The 22,423-nt window shown below is 42.5% G+C and overlaps 1 protein-coding gene across 1 annotated transcript in view; it reads right to left on the reverse strand.

The window, feature by feature from the left end:
• Window positions 1-1,385: 1,385 nt before the first annotated feature.
• The window catches only part of LOC132073585 (tyrosine 3-monooxygenase-like), a 28,229-nt gene continuing 7,191 nt past the window's right edge, over window positions 1,386-22,423 (reverse strand). Inside the window, exons 6-12 of the mRNA XM_059472703.1 lie at window positions 19,806-19,951; window positions 14,181-14,316; window positions 13,543-13,612; window positions 11,807-11,863; window positions 8,766-8,861; window positions 3,570-3,703; window positions 1,386-1,545 (exon numbers count right to left, since the gene is read on the reverse strand). Coding sequence (XP_059328686.1) covers window positions 1,386-1,545; window positions 3,570-3,703; window positions 8,766-8,861; window positions 11,807-11,863; window positions 13,543-13,612; window positions 14,181-14,316; window positions 19,806-19,951 — 799 coding nt within the window. The remainder of the gene's footprint in view (window positions 1,546-3,569; window positions 3,704-8,765; window positions 8,862-11,806; window positions 11,864-13,542; window positions 13,613-14,180; window positions 14,317-19,805; window positions 19,952-22,423) is intronic.

Below are 22,423 nucleotides of genomic sequence, written 5' to 3' on the forward strand. Positions count from 1 at the left end.
TGAGAAGCTCAGGCAGAGATGGTAGCTCATTTTCTGATAACTCCTTTTCCATCAAAAGCCAAACCACATCACATTTTCCCCAGAGCTCTGTACACTGGGTACTGGGCAGCTGGTGGGTAGCGGTGGACAAGGCAGCCACATGCTAAATACAATTTTGAATAAATAAGTAGAGCTCCTAAGTGGCACAGGATAAATATTCTTTTACACTTGTAGATAACTATCGCCCAGCTTGAGCCATGAGATCCACATTTTCCCTTCTCATGGCTGTAACCTGCATCAACCCCCTCTGCTTGCACTGCTGCTGAGAGGAGAGGGAACCCTTCTGGTCTGAACCATCATCTTCTTTTCCTCTATTTGTGCATTGTAGAGGAAGGAAGGGGACACAAACAGCATGAAAGTCTGGACTGGGCAATAATAAGACTGATTCTGGGAAATGTGACCTGTGGAACATAAATAAATTCCAGGTACATCTCAGGAGCTGGAGAGGGAGACAAGACGAGTTGTGGAATATACCAGATATTTTTTCTATTGCAAAGCTATATGGCTGCTAGTTGTTGATCTTAGGTTTTCCACCAGGTGTTCCATAGATTTGACCTTTTGATGATTACTGCAATCATCATGACATCAACAAGAGGCAAAGATTTCTAATGGTATCCAGGGGAATCTGAATTCCATGAAAAAAGCAATGGAAGCTGATTTGCTAAAGGGCTTTTTACAAACCTTTCCTTACACAAGAATTTCCTTCCCAGGAGTTAGATTTCCCATTCAAATTAAGCATCCTTGTATGTGACAGAGCCTTCCTTTTCTTTCAATGAAGGTACAAATATTCTGTGATCTTAAATATGACAAGAAATTATCTTGTTGTATTCCAAGGCTACTGAATGAGTACTTAATAGTGAGCAGAAGTGCTCCTCTAACAAACTCTTGTATTTGCATATTTTAGGGGACCATTCATAGTTTGTGGGCAATAGGTGATGCTAATTACTTGCAGCAAGGAGCTAGCCAGCCTAAGAAGTTGTGATCATACCATTAAGGCAGCAAGTACAATGCTGTGTGGATGAAAAGTTACTATGCTGTTTTGTGACAGATAACTTGAAAAGGTGGCAAGGGAAGGAAAAAAAAACCTGTAAGAGTCCCATAACACATAAGTATGCTCATATCACCTACCAAAAATTGGAGTAAGGCTTGTTTGTGATTGAAACATTCTAAGCAGGAGCTCATTATTTCGTCTAAGTCAGCAGCCTAAATTACAGTGGAAAGATTACCTGAACTGAGCTGGTCTGTGCATTTAAGATTTCTGCCTGTGAGCACAACTTCACTAAGCCTCCAAGTGCTAGCACCACCTACAAGTGTCTCAGTGGCAGGTGAGATGTACTGCTGTGGTTTTAAAAGAGGTTTTCAATGGCCAAGCAGAAGTTTTCCAGCTCCTCTTTTATCTGGTGGAGTGGCCTCTTGACTTTCTGTGGTGTGTTCAAAACCTCTATGCTGCTGGTGAAGGGGTCATAGCGCAGAGCAAAAGGCTTCTTGATCCTCATGGCGTAGCTCCTGTGGGGAGACAGGACAGAGCTTCTGCTTCAAAAGGAGCAAAACCTGCAGGACCTCATTTCTCAGGGTGCACTCATAGAGCAGAGGCTGCTGTGACACCTCCCCACTGCTGCTCCTGAGCTTTGCCTGGTGCAGCACACCCTGCCCAGGGCTGAGCCACTCGCATCCCCAAAGTTCTGCAGGGCCTGGTGTCAGCCTGCCTGGCTGAGTTTGAGCCCCTCACAGCCCCAGAGATCTGCAGGGCCTGGTGTCAGCCTGCCTGGCTGAGTTTGAGCCGCTCACAGCCCCAGAGATCTGCAGGGCCGGGTGTCAGCCTGCCTGGCTGAGTTTGAGCCCCTCACAGCCCCAGAGATCTGCAGGGCCGGGTGTCAGCCTGCCTGGCTGAGTTTGAGCCCCTCACAGCCCCAGAGATCTGCAGGGCCGGGTGTCAGCCTGCCTGGCTGAGTTTGAGCCCCTCACAGTCCCAGAGATCTGCAGGGCCTGGTGTCAGCCTGCCTGGCTGAGTTTGAGCCCCTCACAGCCCCAGAGATCTGCAGTGCCTGATGTCAGCCTGGCTGAGTTTGAGCCCCTCACAGCCCCAGAGATCTGCAGGGCCTGGTGTCAGCCTGCCTGGCTGAGTTTGAGCCCCTTGCAGCCCCAAATTTCTGCAGTGCCTGGTGTCAGCCTGCCTGCTGGGCCCCGTCTGTGCTCTCACCGCTCTGCCTTCACACAATTCAGAGTTATTACAACCACAAGCTGAGGAATGCAGGAGCACAGCATGTCTGCCGCCTTCACTTCCAAGAAATAACCTGGAGCAGCTCTTTCTGTGTTATATTCTAAAAACCTGTTGATACTAGGCATCCTGGGCTATTTTTCTGTCTCTATTAAAAGAAAAAACACGATTGCTTGCCATTTTCTACAATATTTCCATTAAGTGCACGCTGGTAGGAACCCCCTGTACTGATGTTGCCTTATGTTTTCCGTGCTGACAGATTCTTGTGCTTACAGTTATTTTGAGCAGCCTTGGCTGTGCAACTGCTTTGAAAAAAATGTATGAAAAAGCTCCATGCCTGAGAGTGGTGTATTCCTTGTCCTCATACGTTCTTTGCAGGTTTGTCTGAGTCAAAAGCTTTGCAAGTCCTCTCTCCTCTGCCAGGGAGTTCTCACCCTCATTTTTACATATATTAAAAATTTAATGTGAACATTTAGGTTTAAGATGATGAGCCTAATTAGCCATGGCTATAGCCCCAGCAGACACTGCTTCTGGGGAAGAGGAGAAGAGAGTAGGGAAGAAGTCTGGCTCAGGCTCCCTTCCTCTAATAAATTCCTCATTTCAGCTCCTGCATGCTCCCCAGTAGCTCCACAACCAACATCCTGCCTCCAGCCAGAATTGGTCATGTTGTTTTAAATGTTGGAGATGAAGGTCAGAATTTAAACCCTGCTTATTTTTTTTTTAAAGGAAAAAGAAACAAACATCCTTACTGCACAACATCGCACAGTTGAGGAAATGTGTTTAGAAACACCTCAAGCTAATTTGAAATAATGTTATTTAGGTTGCAGACAGCTACTTTGTAGAAATTAGGTTGCCCGTGAATGTTGATTCTGGATTCTTGTGCAGATATAATCAGAGCAGAAAGGCAATCTTGTTTTCAAGCCTCCTGCTGATCCTTGTTAATTCCAGAGACTGCTATGAAATTTCTATGTGACCTTGGGTAAATCAGTTCTTCACGACCTCCTGTTTGTATGGACTAGCACATAGGGTGGGATTGCACTCTCACAGCTCAGTTACAGAATTTACTTCAGAAGGTGCTAAAATGAAGCATTGTTAAGATGAAGCAGGGGACAGGGCATAGCAAAAACAAATTCTGACTTTCTGTGAACCTTTTCTGAGATAAGCTTTACTTTGTGGTACAAAAGCCACTATGCAGGTGCAGTGAGATAGCCTGGCATGGTTGTTGCAATAATTTGTAAATAGAAGTATTTGAGATTAAGAATCAATCCAGTGTGCGCCCCTCAATGAAAAAACCCACAAACACTTTACTTACTGAAGCTTGACCTTGGCATCTTCCAGGTTTTCTGCAATGAAATAGACAGGCTGGAAGGCTTGATCCTGATAGGGGTGAACTGCAGTCACTTCTGGATCAAAAGGCTTGTACTCTGGCTCCTTTGACAAAGCATACTTTGGAGCAGGAACAACACCAGTTAGAGCAGGTGAATGAAAAGAGAAAGAATTAGTCCCTGCTGGGCAGTAAAATTCTCTTTGGGGAATAGTTAGGGGTAATAGAAAGTCCTGTTCTTTCATATGTCCGAGCTAATTTTCATAATTAGCAGTTATTAAACCAAATAATAAAGATTTTTAATATAAAAGAATATATATATATATATATACATATATGTGTATATATATATAGCCTGCATTACAGTGATGTACAACTGGATAGCACAGCCATGTCCTCTGACAGGGAGGGGAGAGTCTATGCCACCCCCAAAATATAAATATCCAGAAGAAAAAAATATCATGCTGCTTTTTTTCAGATAGTATCACAGAAATTTCACAGTCCTGTCTAGCATTACTTTAGAGTCCCCTAGCCCTTGTCACAAATTTCATGCTTCCTGCTGCAATGAAGATCAGAAGGCAGAATGTTTCTGGAATTGTATGCACAGCTCCCAGGCCAATATAGCAACCTAAAATCTTCCCTGAAATCCAATATATAAATAAACACTATACTGCATCTGTACATTTGTATTTTTGAACCCATAGAGGTTCTTCTATATGTTTTTCTCCAGCTCTCTTACATTGTCCCCACCAGGCAAATATGAATTTTATAGAAGCCACTTCTGTCCACACTGCAGTCAAAGGTGCATCTACATAGTCTGTTTACAAATATCGGAAATGCCTTTTCAACCAGCCACCAGTTTTACTTGCACAGAGTCCTGGGAAGGCAAGGAGCTCATCCCATCAATGTTGAGATCCTTTTTCTCACCTTCAGACTGGACAGTGGGCCCCATTCACCTAGGGATATTCTTTTAGTACCCACCCTTCTCTGAGATCTGTCTCTTTCCCTTTCTCTCTTCTTCTCCAGCCTTCAGGAGACTCCCTTCACCCTTTTATAATCCAAATGTCAACTCTCAGGGTGCTACTTGTAAATAACTGGTAACAGTGGGTGATGTTGCTCAATTCAATCTTCTAGTTGGAAAAATTCAGACAGTGCTCCTAAGCACATATTTAGACATTTCAATGAACTGGTGCAGAAATAAATACCAGGCTTTAAAAAAAATACAAACAAACCCAAAAAACCAAAACCCCAAAACTCCCAAGAATATATAAAAGATGATGTTTTCCTTGCTCTTCATTTGCAGTGTGTAATTGAAGAGTAAACCTTGGATAGCACTCATACAATCTAAGATGGTTGGTATACACAAACACGAGGCTGCTCTTAGAATCTCAGAAGCTCTGGGGAACGAATGGGAAAAGATTTCAGTAACTCAAAACCCGACAAGGGTCCCACTATAGTGTCAGTGTTGAAGCAGAACTGAAATCCCATTGATTTCAGTGGAAGTTCAGCTTGAAACCAGATGGCCTTAAAGGCCTCTACAAGTTAAGTACTGGGTGTGCTGCAAGAAAAGCATATGTAGCACTGAGTGTTGCCAGAATTGTGGTATGAGCCATAAGATTTTACAGTATGTAGGACAGAGTCCAGCTGAGTGTTAACAGAAGAAGCATTTGGGATAATGTAGAACAGCTGACAGTGTATAGTGAAATAAACAGTGCAATACTGAGAGCTTTTGGGGAGGAATTCTTACAGTTCAGAGGAGGCAAGTTTGGCCAGCAGTCAGACACATTACAACTGCACAGTTTAGACTTGGGGATGGTTATCCCTCTGATACCTAGCTGCTGTTACTAAATGCTTTGTTAGATAATAGGGATTCAAGTGCAAGGCTCATGCAGAGAGTGCCTAGCTCTTCCTCTCCTCCTCTGCCTTACCCCCAAATTATGCCCAGAGTTTGGGAAGGATCAACTCATGCACAGAAAACATCTACCTGAAGCTGACTTCAAACTGGTAGGAGTGGGTGCTGTGTAGAAAAGGGAAATGTTTTAGACATTTCATAGCCAGGATGTGGTTCCCTTGGTTACAGTCACACACCCACAGCCAGTCAGGCCAGGCTGCAGCTCAGGGATGTTCCCAGGCTTCTTGCTGGTGCTGAGTTCTCATATAACATCAGCTGGATGACAGCTGCTTGCTCTCTGCCACTGGTTAGTTGTTATCTTCTTGTTTTAGTAACTCATGGCCTTATTCCCTCCTTGGTGGCTGAATTTTTCTGCTGCTCCTGGCCTAAAAGTCTTCAGGTCCAAGGAAAGCCCTGCCTGCTGCAGGGTGCCTCCTTCAACACACAACCTACACTGAGATTCCTACAGGATTTGCTCTGTTCACTGCCAGCAAAGTGCCAAAACTCCACTGCCTGTGCCAAATATGTTGATCAGCTAAAAGATAGGGAATCAAGTCTGGGACCTCCATGCAGGAGTGTGTGTCTGGTCCCACTGAGAAGGCTGGCAGATAATTATTAGGTTGGATAATGGCTTTCTGCCAAGCAGCAACAAAACTTATCTAGAGCAATAAACTCAAGTCTATCATGAGCCTCACTGTCTTCCAGTCTTCATCTTCTCTGACAGATGTGTCTAGACACTGCTTCATTTCTAAACAGGCACTGCACTACACATTTTCTCTCTTCAGCTGTAAAAGAAGCAGCTGGTACAGGTTTGCAATTTGCTAACAGGTGCTCAGGCATTGGATCTCACCACTTCACCCGCACTGCCAGTGCCTACACTGAAGTTAGAATCACATGCACAGGCAGACTGGAATGAATAAATGGAAATATTTCTGTATTTTGGCTTTGTTCTAAATAAAAATCAATGATATTAAATCAGCTAAAGAAGGAAACTTCAGCACTTAAATTTATAGATATAATTAACTTGTGTACAACAAATTTCAGGAGCTCAAGGTGACTTGCACAGAACCAGTAAGCCATTGTCCCAGGAGATGCACAGTGGACCTCACAAAGGGATTCTGCAGGGTGCTTGACCATCTTCTGATTTAGGTGTTACATACAAGAAGAACATGCTGAAAGGGGGATAATCATATTCATTACCTGTTGAATATAGATGCTATCACTCCTGCATGTATTTTCACTGACATGATGGATGAACACAGAGATAGACCCAGCTTTATCAAAAGTTTATCCAGTAGCTTTACCCAATAATTTCAAGTGATAAAAGTAGTGACAAAAACCTGCCATTTTTCAGCTCAGGAACAGTTAGGTCTTCTTTTCCAGGCTCAGAGGTAGGGAGTTTGAGATTGTACTTTTTTGTTCTATATAGATAGCACAGTTTTGTGCACAAGCAGTCCTCACCTATGATTTTAACCAAAAGCAGAAGAGCTTGTTGGTGCCTGAGGAGGAAAAGGGTGAAAATAGAGAAGACAGAGTACAAGTCTGCTGAGCTTGACTCCAGACACCAAAAGTGAGCATTTCTGATGAGATTTTTACCTTCATTTGAATAAACCTTAATCAGAAAAAGGAAGTGACCACATCAAATGGATTTTGTCATGCATATTGCTATGAAAGCTACATAAATATCAGCAATATTATTACCTCTGCCCTTTAGTATCCTGTTTAACATGTAAATGAACTTGATTTAGAACCATAAAGTATTAAGCCAGGCAGAGTAGAATAAATTTGGCCTTGAATTGTGCTTTGATTGGACATTTCTGGTTTTACTGGGTAAATGAAAACAAGTTTATGTTTCCTGTTGGTTGTCAGTAAATATAAGGAGTACTGAAGGATTCCCAGATAAACAGTAGCTTCAGCAGCACATAGTGTGAAGTTGATGAGCAATCAGGCCAGGATCAGGTTGCTATGTAGAAAGAAAGTCATGTTTATTCCTCTAGAGGGCTAATGAACATGCAGATCTTTCAGCTTATCGAGAGAGAAAGCTCTCCACAGAGTTACCTCACAAACATCTCCAAATTGCAAGTGTTGTGAGGAAAAGCAATGCTGAACTCAGCAAGTGGTAAAAGTGAAGGTTGATGTCTGAGAAGGTTCACCTTTCCCTGTGTTAATTTCAGCTGCCCTTCTGTGGGGATTCCTACTTGAAATGCCTTGAGAGACATCAAAATGTTGTCTTTTCCCTCCTGTCAATTGACTGGGAAGTGGGCTGACCTGTACACAACTGGGAGGGTTTTGTAAAATGTTTATTATCATGACAACCCAACCATCTCCAGTTCAGGAAGTCCAAGCTATGCTAATCCAGCTACAATTCCATGTGAATGTATCATGATCTGGCTGTTAGGCTGCTGAGTTTATGTGTTAAACATGAAATATATCTCCCATGAAAGAGAAAAAAGGTTTCTGGTTTATAAAAATGCTTGAAAGGAGTAGTATTTATTTTCCTTTGGCTCTTACCAATTTAAAAAATATCATCCAATATCTGCACAGCTTGAAGGATTAGAGCCCTGCTGATAACAGTTTAGGGCTTCTGCAATTAAAAAGGGATCATCTGCATCAGAAATCTTCAAAATTAATGAGAAATTAATATTTCTCCTATCAGCTGTTTGGTCAAAGGAGGGGAAACCCACTTTCTGTAAAAGTGTACAAATCCTCTTTCTACAGCAAACATACCTAAGCAAGGCAGTATGAAACCTGTGCTCGCAGATTTTGATCTATGTAAAACTAGAGCTTACATAAATTCTGAAATGTGTTTAGGAATGAAAAATGCCAAAGCAATTTCTTTTTATCAGTGTCCATGCTATTTCCTGTTTCTCTGCACTTCATTTGGTCCAGTCAATCGGGGCCTTTCTGGTTCATATGTATGTGAATGACAATAGCATGGAAAAATAGCCAAGCTCATAATAGGCATAATATTGCCCTCTAGTGAGTAATGCAGAAAGGAACCTGAGTGCTGTGTCAAAGTCAGCTGCATCAGAAGCAGGAAGAAACAAATCTATTATTTTATGGCATGGTTGCTTCCATTGCATTTCATCTTATTAGATTAAAGACAGGTACAATACCACAGAAGTTTTTCCCCTGTGCAGTAGCTTCTGTGAAGGGAGAATTATTTCTTTGCAAAATAAAAATCTGAATTTTAAATCATACTGATTTTTGTAGATAAACATAGTTTGCTTTTACCAGAGTTCAGGAAAGTGGATTATAGAGATCTTTCAATATTTCCAGCATTTGACACATACCATCAGCTCCCCATAAGATGAAAGCAGTCCTGCACCATAGGCTTTGATCAATCCATTTTCCTTGCAGAGGCCAAACTCCACAGTGAACCAGTAAAGCTGGGAATAAGAACAACTTGTGAAAAAGAATCTGAAAAGGCAGGAATTTTTAAGCTTCTCGTCTTTCCTTTAATTTTATTTTATCCTCATTTCTTAATACCGTTGTGTCTTCAAATATTATAGTTGCATATTTTAAGAAAATAACTTTTTTTTCCCTCAGCATATAACACACACTAAACTAACATGTAATTTTTCAGAACTTGTTGTCCCACTTAGAAAAAAAAATTAAATTTGGAATGATAATACATGGGTAAATAAAATTATATTCTTTTATTTCTTTGGAAGATGTTACTAATTACCCTGCAACCCCTTAGCCCAGAGCCTCAGTGCAGTCAGTGGGAGCTGTCAGATTTCCACCACAGTCCCAGAAGGACAGGAAGATCCTGAGAGAGGGTTCAATACCTTTACAAAGGTGCTTGGAAGGAGAGCATCCCTCCTCCTTTGTCTGTGTGATCTCATTCAGAAGAATTGAAGGATGCCTTTTTCCATATTGTGCCAATTATATCTTAGTCATGCTCCAGCAGAAAACAAAGATATATTTCTCTGGACATCTCTTGTGATAAAAGCATCCTTAGGGCCACACTTCCCTTACCTGCTGGACAACAGTGGGGCGAAAGGAACTCTTGGCTCTGCCAAACTTTTAGTGCTTCTCTTACTATAAAATCTGAGGAAAATGACAGTGGAGGACAAGTCCTGGACACAGCCCTGGGAAGCTGGATAGGCATTGTGCAAAGGGAAAACATGGAAAATGAGGCATTTCAAGAGTATGGCTTTGTCTTACAACTTTTCAAGGTTCCTTCAGAGACACTGAGCCCTTTGCTGCCTCATACACAGGGACAGACCTTGACTTCATAGGTATGGCATTCTCAGGAGCCTGCTTAAAGAACCACAGACAATTTGTAAAACTATTTAAAGTTCCATACTATTCTGTCTATTTTGCCTTTTTCATACATTGTGCCTCTTTCTCTCAGCCTCTCTTACACACCTTTTCATTTTGATGAGTTAGTTTTAGCCTTCAAATTTATCACTGAAGAAAAAACATGCCAGGATCTTTTCTTCTGCAAGATCCTGAGTTTCAGCAAATAATTATGTGTTTGTATTCTGTTAATAATCTTGAATCTTATTATCTCACAATGAAAAGGCTTTTTGGTATCTCTTCATTTTGCAGGAGGCTCTTTTGACTGCAAAATGAGACATGGGAGATGGAAGTCTTTTTAGTGTTTCTTAAGATATCCTGTGTTTGGATTTTGGATAGCGAGGTTCTTTCAAGCTCTCACTGTTTTAAGAGTGTTAAAAATGTATTAGTGGCACTCTGGATGAGAAGGACACTGGCAGTTTCTCATCTCTGGTGCATGGATCCACCTGTTTAGAGAAGACACAGGGCTGAACGAAATAATGGCATTTCAAAATTTGTCTTACAAATGTTTTAGACCATAGCAACAATTTTGAGATTCTTTAGAGAAATTTCTAAGCTAGTTACCAAAATTCTCCTTATGAAGAACAGGGAATGACAGGGACTTTGAGAGATAATCTTAGAATTCATGTTGGACTTTCATGTCAGGGTAATGAATACACTTCAGGATCTCCTCTATCTTCACTTCTTAGAAAAGGAGCTCAAAGAGTAAGCCTAGATTAGGTATAGAAATTTTAAACATTTGACTATTGGGATGTTAATCTAGAATATGTTTACTGCTCAGAATAGCTGAATGGCACTTACAAAATTGTATTCTCACAGACCCTGAACTGCAGGGAGCCCTTTAAAAGGTACCCTTGTTCTACCTCACCAAACCCTAGATGATGCTAGGAAACTTTCAGCCATGAGACCCTTTATCCTTCTGATCTTAACCTTATCCTTGTCTAGGCCTGTTCAGTTCAGGATCAGGAGGTGCTTGCAGAGGAATGCTTTATAAACCACAGGCCTTAACCCAGTCTCACCAACTCCTGGGGAATGATGCAAGTTCTCTGGCATTTTTTAACCCTAGCAAAAGCATGGGTTGGCATTTTTTAACCCTAGCAAAAGCATGTATCTTAATCCCTCTCTAGCCTCTCTAGACCCAGGCAGTGGAAGAGGAAATGTGGAATGTCACTGTCTCCTCACATCACCAGTCCAGGACCTGGATGAAGTCACAAAGGATTCAGCACTTGTTGCAATCTTCAGAAATAATGATGGTTTTACTTATTCCTAACCCAAGGATGGATATGTGCAGATGGATTTTAGGTGAGCCACAACCTCCTTCCTGAGTGGGTGAGGAACTTTAGGAGTGACATCCTCCTCTCATTTCCTACCTGTACTAAATGAGGTGAGGGTAAGGCTCCTCTCCTCCTCTGAAAAAATCATCAGGACTGGTAAATGGGTGCCATTATCAGAAAAAAATCACCTGGCCTCCAGACAGCTTTCAGAACAAGTTAAGATGGCAGTAAGGGGCTGTACAAATCGTTTTGATGGTTGTAGGGAGCCTAGTGACTCAGAACTGAATGGCAGTACCTGCTCCCAAATTGCTTTTAAGTGCTCACCTGTTTGGTGAGGTTAATGAATGTGGAGTGAACCAAATTGTGATGTTTCTCTGCACCTCGTGTAGGAGAAAAAACAGGTACCACACTGGGTATCTAATGTTTTAGGTGAGTCTGGAATGTGAGTTGGGACCGTCCTGTGTCTGAAATTAATTTAAATTAAGGTAAAAACCTTAGCTTAAGAAATATATTCTTATAAAATCAAGAAATGCAAGCATTTCCTCAGGTGGAATCACACCATTCTGGGATCCCCCAGAGGGACTCCAGTCCCTGCTCCAGCACCTTCCTAACCTGTGGAGGAGAGGGGACAATCCTGCTGATGCTCCCATTTCTGCAGTCAATCTGAGGCACAAAAAGCCTTCCCTGCACAGCAAGGGATGTGCAGGGAATCGTTTGGGGTTTGCCTCTGATATTAAACTGCCATCTGTACTTACTGTGGCCAGTTTCTCAATCTCCTCTTCAGATGATCCAAGAGAAGCCAGTCCAATATCCTAAAGCAAGCAAGCAAGCAAGCAGACAGTGTTACACCAGTGCGATTATTCAGCCCAAGGGAGAGAAAGAGGGGAAGGGGGAGGGCCCCATCATTTCTAGCATGAATAGCATGAACTATTCATTGTTTTTGTCACCCAAAATGACCTTCCATGGCTTCCAGGATGCCTACCTCTCCCTGGCCCCCAGCTACATACCACTGGGAGCCACATTAGATGAGTGATTAATCCTCAGTGTTCTCTGTGTAAAATTAACCATCTCTTGTCTTAATGCTGGGCTATTCTACACCAGGCAAAAATTTACAGGGAGGCATGAGAAGGAAGGGCAGCAAAGGTGGGTTTTGTCTTTGCCATTACCTTTCTGTCCCTCACTCTTTCTGACAGCCCTTATGAGCAGGCCAGATCTGTGCAGGGATGATTCTGTTTACTTTCATCTGTGCTCCCTGCTAAAGGTTATTCTCACAGTAGGAAACTCCAGATGTCACTTTTTTTGCTATCCCAGGAGCCATATCATGCAACAAACAAACAAAATAAGGGTATTCTCACCATTCATTGTCTCATATTGAATGGGGTAAAAAAGAATTTTCATGGGGTGAATTTCAACAGTGAAAATACTTTGTGGGGACAAAAAAGTGAAATGTGAAAATTCACTGAATGTGATCTGATGTTGTATAGTCTGTGCTATGGATAGGAAAAGAAGAAAATTGAAAGCTTTGAAATTGCTGTAGTATTTTATTTTTAATGTGTCTGAAGTTCCAGTATTGAACTGAACTGAATAGGTTTCTTCCAGAATAAATTATAGATGACTAGGCTGCTTAAGGTACTACACTTTTGATTCTGTTAATAACCAATATTTGGGATCAAAATGGTAACTGGCATGTATTTAAGTTGATACAACTGGAAACCACATCATATGAAGTGAACTGATTTTGTTTTAAAGATATTTCTTCAGGGACCTAGGTCATGCTGGGACCTACATCATGTTACCCCTCTGATCTTATCCCTAGTTTCCCCACTGGCCACTGATTGATAAGCCTGAACAATGAGATGTCTTCTCCTCCTCTGCTATGGTTTTGAGGAACACTCAAAGTTCTGAAGTCTTTAATTATAAGAGGTCATTGAGTTCAGTTGGGTCTGACACTGATTGTTCGTACTAAATAGCCCCTTATTGTACAAAGAAGCTCTGTTTGCTTTTTGGAGCCTCCTCACCAGTGTGAGCAATGCTGTGAGAATCTGGTGAGTTGTAAAGGGAAAAACAACTCTGATGAATGGCATGGTGATGGACACAATTAAAGTTTCTTGTGAGACAAGAATGTACATCTAGGGACGGACCCAGCTCGGAGGCTCAGCTGCGTAGGTTCATGTTTGGAGCACAGGCAGCCAGGGGAGCAGAGCTCAGCCTCCAGCCCCACAGAGACACCCAGACTGACACAGCCCTCCCACAGAGAAGCCCCACAAGCTCTGCCTGCCCTTCCTTTCACACTGGGTCTGTAGGGAGCAGTGCTGCCACTCCCTTGGAGGAAGCATCTCCCAGGTGGCTGCCAGCCCACCATGCCTGGAGGCCACGGCTCAGGCACAATCCACTCTTAGCGCTGCGCTGCATGGTGAGCTGTGTGTATTTAAGGCGCTCTGGCCTGCTATCCAGAGCAGCTGGTTAAAGGGTCAGCAGGAAATGTTCTTACCTGTGAGAACTGGGCAAACTCCTTGTCAGCCAGCATGGGAACATGACCCAACAACTCGTGGCAGCAGTCTCTGGAAAAGAAGTGACCTTGTTGTTTGTTAAAAACGTCCTTTCCTGCCCTGGTGTGAGTGCTGCTCCACAGTGCTGCCTCCACACCTGGCCTGGCTCTGCAAGGATCAGAGCATTCCCTCCTGCCCCTGTCTATTGTCTCCTTGGGATGGCATGGGCACTAACCTTCTGTGTCACAACAACTTTGGAAGGTCCCTGTTTTGTCCCAGCGTACAACAAAAGCGTCTGTGTGAACTTGTAATTTCTCATGAAATGTAATTGCTGCTGTCTGGCCAGCACTTATTGGGAGAGTTTCACAGCAGGAAATCAAACCCCAGCAGATGGTAACTGAAGGCAGGATGAAAAGATTAAACCAAATATTCTTTAGTCTTTTCCTTCCCCAGACAGCTTTGCAAAAGAGACAGAGCACCACACCCTCTCATGCATGACTTCCCCTTCCAACTCTCCAGCTACCAGTTTCTCAAATTGTTTTATTCTGCAGACTACTGGATGGAACTCCAGAGCCAGTCCCAAGAGAATGATCCCCAACACACTCAGAAGGATGGAATTATGTCAGGCCATCAAACTTACGGTTCTGGGGAATGCATGGGAGAGGAGAAATGCCTTGTGTACTGTGTGCACTGGAAGACACGGAACGCCAGGCTGGCGAGGAAGTCACGGGCAGACAGCTGTCCTGCAGCTGGCCTCAGCTGGAAACCTGTCCTCTCTGCAAAGGGAAGGGACACCAAATTCAGCTGTTTCTAGGGTCAACCACACAGCAGGTTTACTTTAGCTAAGCAGTTTCAGGGATGCTTCCTGCTCTGTTGGCACAGTTCCCTCCACCATGCACAGCGGGCACACCTTGGCTTACCATGATTGATGTGCCCCTGTTGCAGGAACTGGTGTAGGAGCAGTTCCTGCCACATGGAATCACCTGTCCATCCATCCTGTGGGCAGTCACACAGCAGAGTCACGAGGTGTGTGGGAGTATTGCACACCCCAATGCACATTTTTGCACAAATACACACAATTCTCTACGTTCCACACCACAGGGGTGCATCTGAGGTCTCACATGGTCCTTAAAATCAACCAGAGAACAGAACCTGCACCTAGTGTGTTGGAACCCTGGATGCTGGGAGTTTTAATCTTTCTGTGGTGAAAGGCATAGACCCACAAAAGAACACTGCATTTGACCTGAGGCTGTTTGGAGAAGGCTTCCAAAATTGATTATTGGCACTGGGATGACAGGTGTGTAGCTGGTTAGAAGTGTGTAATATCCCAGGGTGGAAAACTTAGAGTTTAGGGTTTTAGAATATAGAAATAAACATGAAGCAAGATGGAGGTTTTAGGATGGAGTCAAGTTGTTCTTCACCTTCTTTCTTCTTCCTGACAGATCTGAGCAATTTTCTCTAATTAGAATAAAGATGTCCACATTGCGAGTTTTGGGTGATCATAATCAGGTTAGAAGCATAAATAATATAGATGTCAACTGTTTATTGGGTAATTAGGACTTAAATAGCCTTTAAGAAACACCATTTTAGGGCACTTTCTCAACTTGTTAGGGAGAACTCACACCTCATGAGTTTGTAATAGATACGAATAATAAACTTCAGACTGAGGCTTCAAAAACATTTCCTAGTATTACTCTCCTTGACCTTGGAACAAGGAAGAGCCTAAAATTCCAACACTGGTGTTTTTTCTTTTTTTTTTTCTTGGCTTTTTTTTTACCATTATTTTTGTCTAGAACCTGCTGCACAGCCTCCCAGTGATGTGATTATAGGTGTTTTGCTTTGCACATGTCCACGGACCAGGACACAGAAGGATGCAACACTTTTGCACTGTGATTTCAGCTCGTACATCCAGTGTTACCCCAGAGCACCCTGCATTGCTGTGAGAGATAACCAAAAAAATAACCAGTCTGGTGGCCAACAGAACACACACTCTGCATGTCCATGGGAAACATGCTGGTGGTCTGCAAAGCTAAGAAAATTGAAAATCACCGCTTTCAAAGTGAGCCAATGATAATCTTTTTGAAGTCCTATATTCAAAATCTGTGTTTCATTCTCCGCTCCCGTAAATGACATCTCGTCTTCTTTAAAGCATAAAACTGCATTTTCAAAAAAATCAGAAATGGCTTTATTCTCAGTTCTTCTTCCATATTCTATTGTGTCATGAAGCCTATAACCTTTTTTTTTTTCCTTTTTAAAACAAACAAAAAAATCCCACCCAGAAACCAAGCCATTTACAAGGTCTGTTTTGGTTTGTTTTTTCATGTTTCTTCCAGAATTTCTTGTCTTACTCTGTCAGGCTATTAGTACTTCTCCCATTACAAAACAAAACAAAACACCCAGAGAAAGAAAAAAAGGGAAAAAAGTCAAAAAAATGACAAAATGTATGAAGAAATAGAGGACAGAAAGAAGTGCTTCTTCCTGGCATTGTGATGGACTAGGTGGTGGGCATTTGCCACAGATATCTTTATTGCTCCACTGAATTTAAAGGTAATTAGTACAGAATTGCCTCAAAAAGGAACAATTAAAAAAAAAAAACCTGTGGGGATTATGTATGAACCATTGTCGATTTGCTGGTCCAATCCAGAGGAATGTGAAAATTTCAGAATCTGGTAATCTTTGGGGTGAATTTTAAGTGAAAATTACATTAGGTGAAAAATACATTATATGAAAACCAATACCTTAGTAACTCACTTTTGGAAAGACTATGAAAGAGTCTAGGGAAATTTATATAGCCTTAGCATCCATGTTGGAGGAGAAGGAGGGAAAATGAAAATCACAGCTTGTGTTCCCTGAGATGTCCTTTTAAACAGAGGCCAGTGAATCAGACAGTCTGCTGATGGAACAGACTTGGCCAGTTGCCTTGAAAAGCCCTAGGAAAAAGTTATCTGCTGAAGGTAATATCTGCAAAACCTGAACTCCTGGTTCATGACTGCATGACAAAACCTGCAATCAGCAGAGAACTGGGGCTGTGGCTGGTTGGACCTGCTGCCCAAGGACCTGGGAAATCAAAGTGCATTGCAGAGAAGGTCTCGAGCAGTTGACCTAAAGTGATCCGCAAGGCTTGATTCTTAATTCTTGGCCCAAAAACTGGTGTATACAGGCAGCCTGTGCATTGTAGTGTGAGCTTGCTTGAGTTCACTGGCTGTAATTTCTTCCAGCTGTGGAGCACAATGACTGCCTAAATCCAAACATCTTTCCTAGAAAGAAAGATGTGCCTAGGTTCATCCAGTTAACCCTTTAGGAAAACGCTTGCCAATGTGCAAGTGATCACACTGTTAACTACTTAATTCCCTTTAAGTAATTGTGAAATATTTATGAAGTATACAGACCTTTTCTCTTCAAGCCAGCCTCACTAATAGGTAATAACAGACAGATCTCATACCAAATCAAAAGGAGTTGTTTTCTTGTGTTCACAAATACTGCTAAGTTAAAGAGAAGATGGGAGTTTATCTGTCTGTGTGAGCTGGTTTTAACATGACCACTTTCTTTCTGGGTTATCCTAATCTCTGTCTCTCTCTGCCTCCCACGGTTTGTTATTTTCAAAGCTGTACAAGGGGAGGTTCAGAATGGACATTCAGAAGCATTTATTTTCTGAGAGGCTGGTCAAACACTGGAATAAGCTCCCTAGAGAACTGATCAATGCCCCAAGCCTGATAGCATTTAAGAGGAGTTTGGTCAATGCTCTTAACAATGTGCTTAAACTTTTGGTCAGATTTTAGACCTTGCAGATGCTTCTGACTCAGGCTGAGTTTGGGCCTTGCAATGATGTCAATCTCCATGCTATTCTAGAAAGTATTCTGCAGAGTAAAATGACCTTGTTAGAGGAAAGAGAACTCACATAACGGGACTAAAACATTTTCCTCACTCTTAATTGTGTCTAGCTGTTAACACAGCTCTTCTGAAAAAAATTTGTTTCATTCATGCATAACCTGTAGGCTAAAGTAATCCAGTTTTAATCTACAGTTTAATGAGGGTAGGACCAGTGGTCTCAAGTACTATGAATAATTCCACATTTTCCTTAGCTGTCCATTTCAGAATGGAATAAAATATCTCTGGAATGCTTGATACTCATTCCCAAGTAGTTCATACAATTAGCTCATAGTAGACACTTTATGTTTATTGCAAATGAGTTGAAAATCACTGAGAACATCTTTTCAAACATTATTGGCATGCTTTTCAGAGTTGCTGTTTAGCTTGTTTTGTTTTGTTTGTGACACAGGGAATGTTTAGAACCAGAGCCTGTAAAGGAAGTGAGCAGACTCCAGGCAATCAAATCCTGTCAACTAACATGAGCAATGAAAATAGGATTATGGCAGCATAGTCTCACACTATCCTAAATTCTCCCACTTTGAAATCACCTGATACACTTAAAGGATATGAATATCTGTGGCAATCAAGGCAGAATCATAATTCCTGGAGCTCCCTGGTGTCAGCTATTGTGTAAATTAAATGAGATCAACTACTTCAAGAGAAAAAATATTTATGAGCCCAGTTATTATAAGAGGGAAGTAAGATGTGTACTTGAATAGGAGTGAGAATACATGGGAAAATACATAATGCCTACACAGAAAAGTTCCTACAGCTGGGTGCAAGGGTGTTCATGGAAGATGCTTTTCACATGGCAACCCTCCCTTCTCTCACACTAAACGTGCAATAAAAACCTTGTCATCAAACAGCTAAATCTTCATGAGAAATGCCAAAGTCTTAGAAAACTCTTCAGACACGGAAAGCTTATTTAAGCTAATGGGTACCCCCTACTCTTATATGGAGCAGGACACTTGATTTTCTGGGTATTTAAGTACAATTTATTTAAAGCTAAGCCATATTTTTTATTGCATATTTCATCATGGTGATAAGCTGACCTCTCTCTGTCACACCTTTTCACTGAGGAGGAGACTTTAAAGATCAACTTTCATTGGCAATTCTTGATAATCAGGTGGTTTACACAGAGCACCTGCCCTTGGGAATCCATGCAGCCTGTGGCCTCACAATGCAGGCCCCCTTGCTCTCCTGCTCCTTGCTAGCTGACAGGTCAGCCTGGCAAACCTGTGTGTCCTTTTTCTAAGGTGACCTCTTCATGCCTTTTTGGGCCAGCACCACAGCCTTTGTGCCCTCCTGTCAGCCACCAAAGGGTTTGGTGTGACAAGTGGTGCCACAGAGGCAGAAGGAAGCAGAGTTGTTCCAAGGCAGCTGCTGGTTGACCAGCAGGATCTCCTGGAAATCATCTCCTCCAGCACACATTCCCATCCTGCCTGGTGGATCAGGCACAAAGCGTACTTGAGAGGTAGGTACCTGTGCTTGTGTTTGGGTCTTGCTGTCAGCATGGCCATAGGAGCCTAAAACAGAGGCAAACCCACAAAAAGGCAGGGTGGAAGTCGTGCTTATCGCTGGCCAGGGGTCTGTGAACAAATCACAAATGGGGTGGGGCTGCTGTGGAATGTGCCTTGAGCTGTTTTATTTTCCAGCATCACTCTCATTACATGGTTGTGACAATGGGAAGATGCCATCAGCTCACATCTCAGGCAGCAGACTAAGAACTTAATGTTACAACTTACTTTATAAGTTTTTTGACCAATCACACAAAGCAAAAGCACATTGACAGTAGTTCCATCCAGCCACTGTAAGCACAGGTACCTTTGGTTAAAACAATGCTTTCTTATTTCAAATACAATACCTGCTTATAAGCTTTAAAACACAATGCACAGAGCTCCATTATTAAGCTTCAAACTTCCTAACACCTTGCTAGATAAACTTTTCTGTAGCTTAGGGAGTTATTCTAGACAAGCATTAATACACAGACCATTGTTCTATTTGTCCTTGTTTTTTCTACTTTTCAAATAATTTTTCTGCTGACCTATCTCATGGCTGCTGCATAGCTCTAATCACAGTTCTGCTGCCTCTGAGGCCTGCCTTTTGCGGCTTTCCCAAAACCCTCTGATTTTGTGGATTCCCACAGTGCTGAGCAGTGTCTGCTGTGACTGCAGTGCTGCTGGTACAGGGATTAGCTGGGTAGTGCCACCCCAGCTGCTGCCTCTCACAGAACACACACAAACCTCCAGCTGCGTTTCATTCCATGTGCCTGGAATGAGTGCCCTGTGCTGGAGCTCATCAGCTCTGCTCACCAGCTTGTCTCCTAGGAAATGGCTTGTGGTGCACAAATATGTGCAGGGAACCCCAGAATAAACCATGGCTCGTAATGACTGACCTTTTAAAAATCTGGAGACGTCCTGAAGCTGAGGGATGTTGTCCTCTCTGTAGCCACAGTGCTTCTCCAGCTGCTGGAAAGCATCCAGGTACTGGGTGCAGGCATGGGTGGGGTAAAGGCTCCTCAGCTTCCTGTAGACTTCTCTCCTGAAAATCAAAACTGGACAGAGTGAGGCACCTCAATAGAGCAGTACTTACCTGTGCCATCCACAGAGAGAGGTAAAGCCCCAGCAGGGGGGTCATGGTCTAAAAATGTGAGCTTGGGACAGCTGGCTGCTTGAAAGCTGGTCCTGGCTGGATGTAGCAAACCATAAGAGCTTTTTGTTTCGCTTTTCCTTCAGAAGGCGTCCTTTAATATTATAGAACCCTGATAATGATGCAGAACTGTAATCATGATGCAGAAGTGTCTCTTGATTAGGCATCTTCTTGCTGAGTGTGTTGGAGGCACCAGGGAAATCCCAGGAAGAGAGCTGAATCTGGGATACCCTGTCTCTCAGTTTAGAAAAGGAATAAATCAGGTATTCCCCTCCTTTCTCTGTTTGGGTACAACTTGGCATGCTGGTCCCTCCTTTTCCACACTGAAGCCTAGATTTGCCTCTTAAAAGCCTCTGGGAAAAGCACCTTTTCTGATACTGAAGTGTAATATCTGCACAGGTGAAGAGGTTTGTATTTTTGCAGTTCCAAATGCCTGGCACAGGATATGTATTTGAAATATATGCCAGCTTTCTTGAAGCATTTATCCCACTATATAAAAAGAGACCAGCTGAAAATAATACATGTAACCTGGGCACAGGCTTTAAGCTTCTCACAAACTTGATGGTACTTGGATTTAGAGTTGTGGTTTGGAATATATTTAGCTGTTGCAAAATAAGCAAGTAGTAATAGGATGGCAAAGAACCTTATAGAAATGGTTATTTTTGTTCAGACATGGCCCTAGGGTCTCAACAACTTTAGAAACATTGTTTTATGCAAATTGAGATAATTCTTGGAAATGCTGGGTGCAGGAAATGACCTTTCATTGGTTTTGTAATATTTTTTTAACCGTTATTATGATTATTCTCCTTTTTGTGATGCTGTTGTTGCTATGGAGGTGATAGCCAGTCCCTGGTAATGGCTCTTTGTTTGTACAAATGTCTTACACAGTGTGGGAGCAATAATGAACCAGAATGAAGTGGGGGAGGAAAACCTTAGGAGGGAAAAAAAGTTAAAAGAACAGAGGGAAACAGTGGCTGCTGTCACTATTGCAAAAGCCACAGGAGACTGGGCCATTTCCATGGAGGAATTAGGAAAAAATGAGGAGGACTGGAGCTCAAGTGTTGCCCTGGCTTATTTCCTCATGGAATGCTCCTGGCTTCGTGGGGTGGTGTGGGATTTGAACCAGCGCAGGGTTCATGCCCAGGCTGGAGCCCAGAGAGAGCAGCCTTGTTTACACTTGTGCACATCTGGTCTCTTTTATCCAAGGGTCATTCTGCTCTGGGTGCCCAAACATTGGCCACCACAGAAATGCAGGCAGTCCCAGGGATGGATTACCCAAAGCTCAGTGCTCCTCTAAGACAGTAATCCAAGCAAACTCTCCAAAGCCAAGAGAGGAGCAGGTATGAAAGAACTGCTGGAAGCAAACTTTATGAAACACTCTAGAAAGGAGCATCCTAACAAAAGATGGAGCCAGATGCTTGAAAAAGACTTTAAAGATAATAACCTAATTTTACATAAATTTCCTTATTTTTCAGGGAAAAAAAAAAAAAGTGGCACTATTCAGCTTCATTGTGAACATGTGGCAGGTGCATCCCCATAATTTTCTCCTGAATTCTCCATTTTTCTTACACAGCTTTTATCCATATGGCATCTCTGACTGCTTAGTTTCAGGGCCTTCCAAGAAGTTGCTTTGAGAACAAAAGCCCAGATCATCCGTGCCCTCTGTTTTCTGACAGTCATGTTTCTTCGCCGCCTTGGTTTTCATTTTTATAACCACGTTGCTGCAAACTGAAGGCATCCAGCAGCTCCTCAGAGTGACACCAAGGGAATTTAGTTTAGTTTGTGCTACAACTTTCCCCTGCAATTGCACAGCCCAGTTAAGCTGTGCTGTAATGCAGCTGACCTCAGGGCACAGCCTCGGGGGGCTGGGATAACCATTGGGAAGGCTGATTTTGGGAACAGCTTTACAGAATAAAACAACCTGGGTTGCTGTTTAAGGAAATGGGCAGATACTCCTTTAAAAGTCTATTCTGTTGCCACAATGGGTCTAATTTGAGGTGGAGAAGAGCTGGAATGACGAAGGTTGGCAATAAAAGAGAAGAACAGGAAGGAACACAAAATTAAATTTTCTTAAATACAACATTCCCTCATGCCAAGATTGTTGGCTGGTGGTAGTAATCATGAGCATGACACCGACCATCAATCTTTGACTATTGTAAGATGCTATAAAAACCTATTAGATCTTAATAAAAGCATGTCCTCCTGGATGAGCTGGATGCAAGGTTTTTATGTGGTTGTGGCTTTCTGTGGCAAAGTAGATTTTACTTAAAGTATTGAAATAGATGGGATGCCAGAGAGGTTCTGGCATGAGACATCTAGCTCTATGGATTTAAGTCCTGGCATTGGAATAAACCTTGCATGTGA

The sequence above is a fragment of the Ammospiza nelsoni genome, chromosome 5 (assembly GCF_027579445.1).
Source record: "Ammospiza nelsoni isolate bAmmNel1 chromosome 5, bAmmNel1.pri, whole genome shotgun sequence".
Classification (NCBI taxonomy): domain Eukaryota; kingdom Metazoa; phylum Chordata; class Aves; order Passeriformes; family Passerellidae; genus Ammospiza; species Ammospiza nelsoni.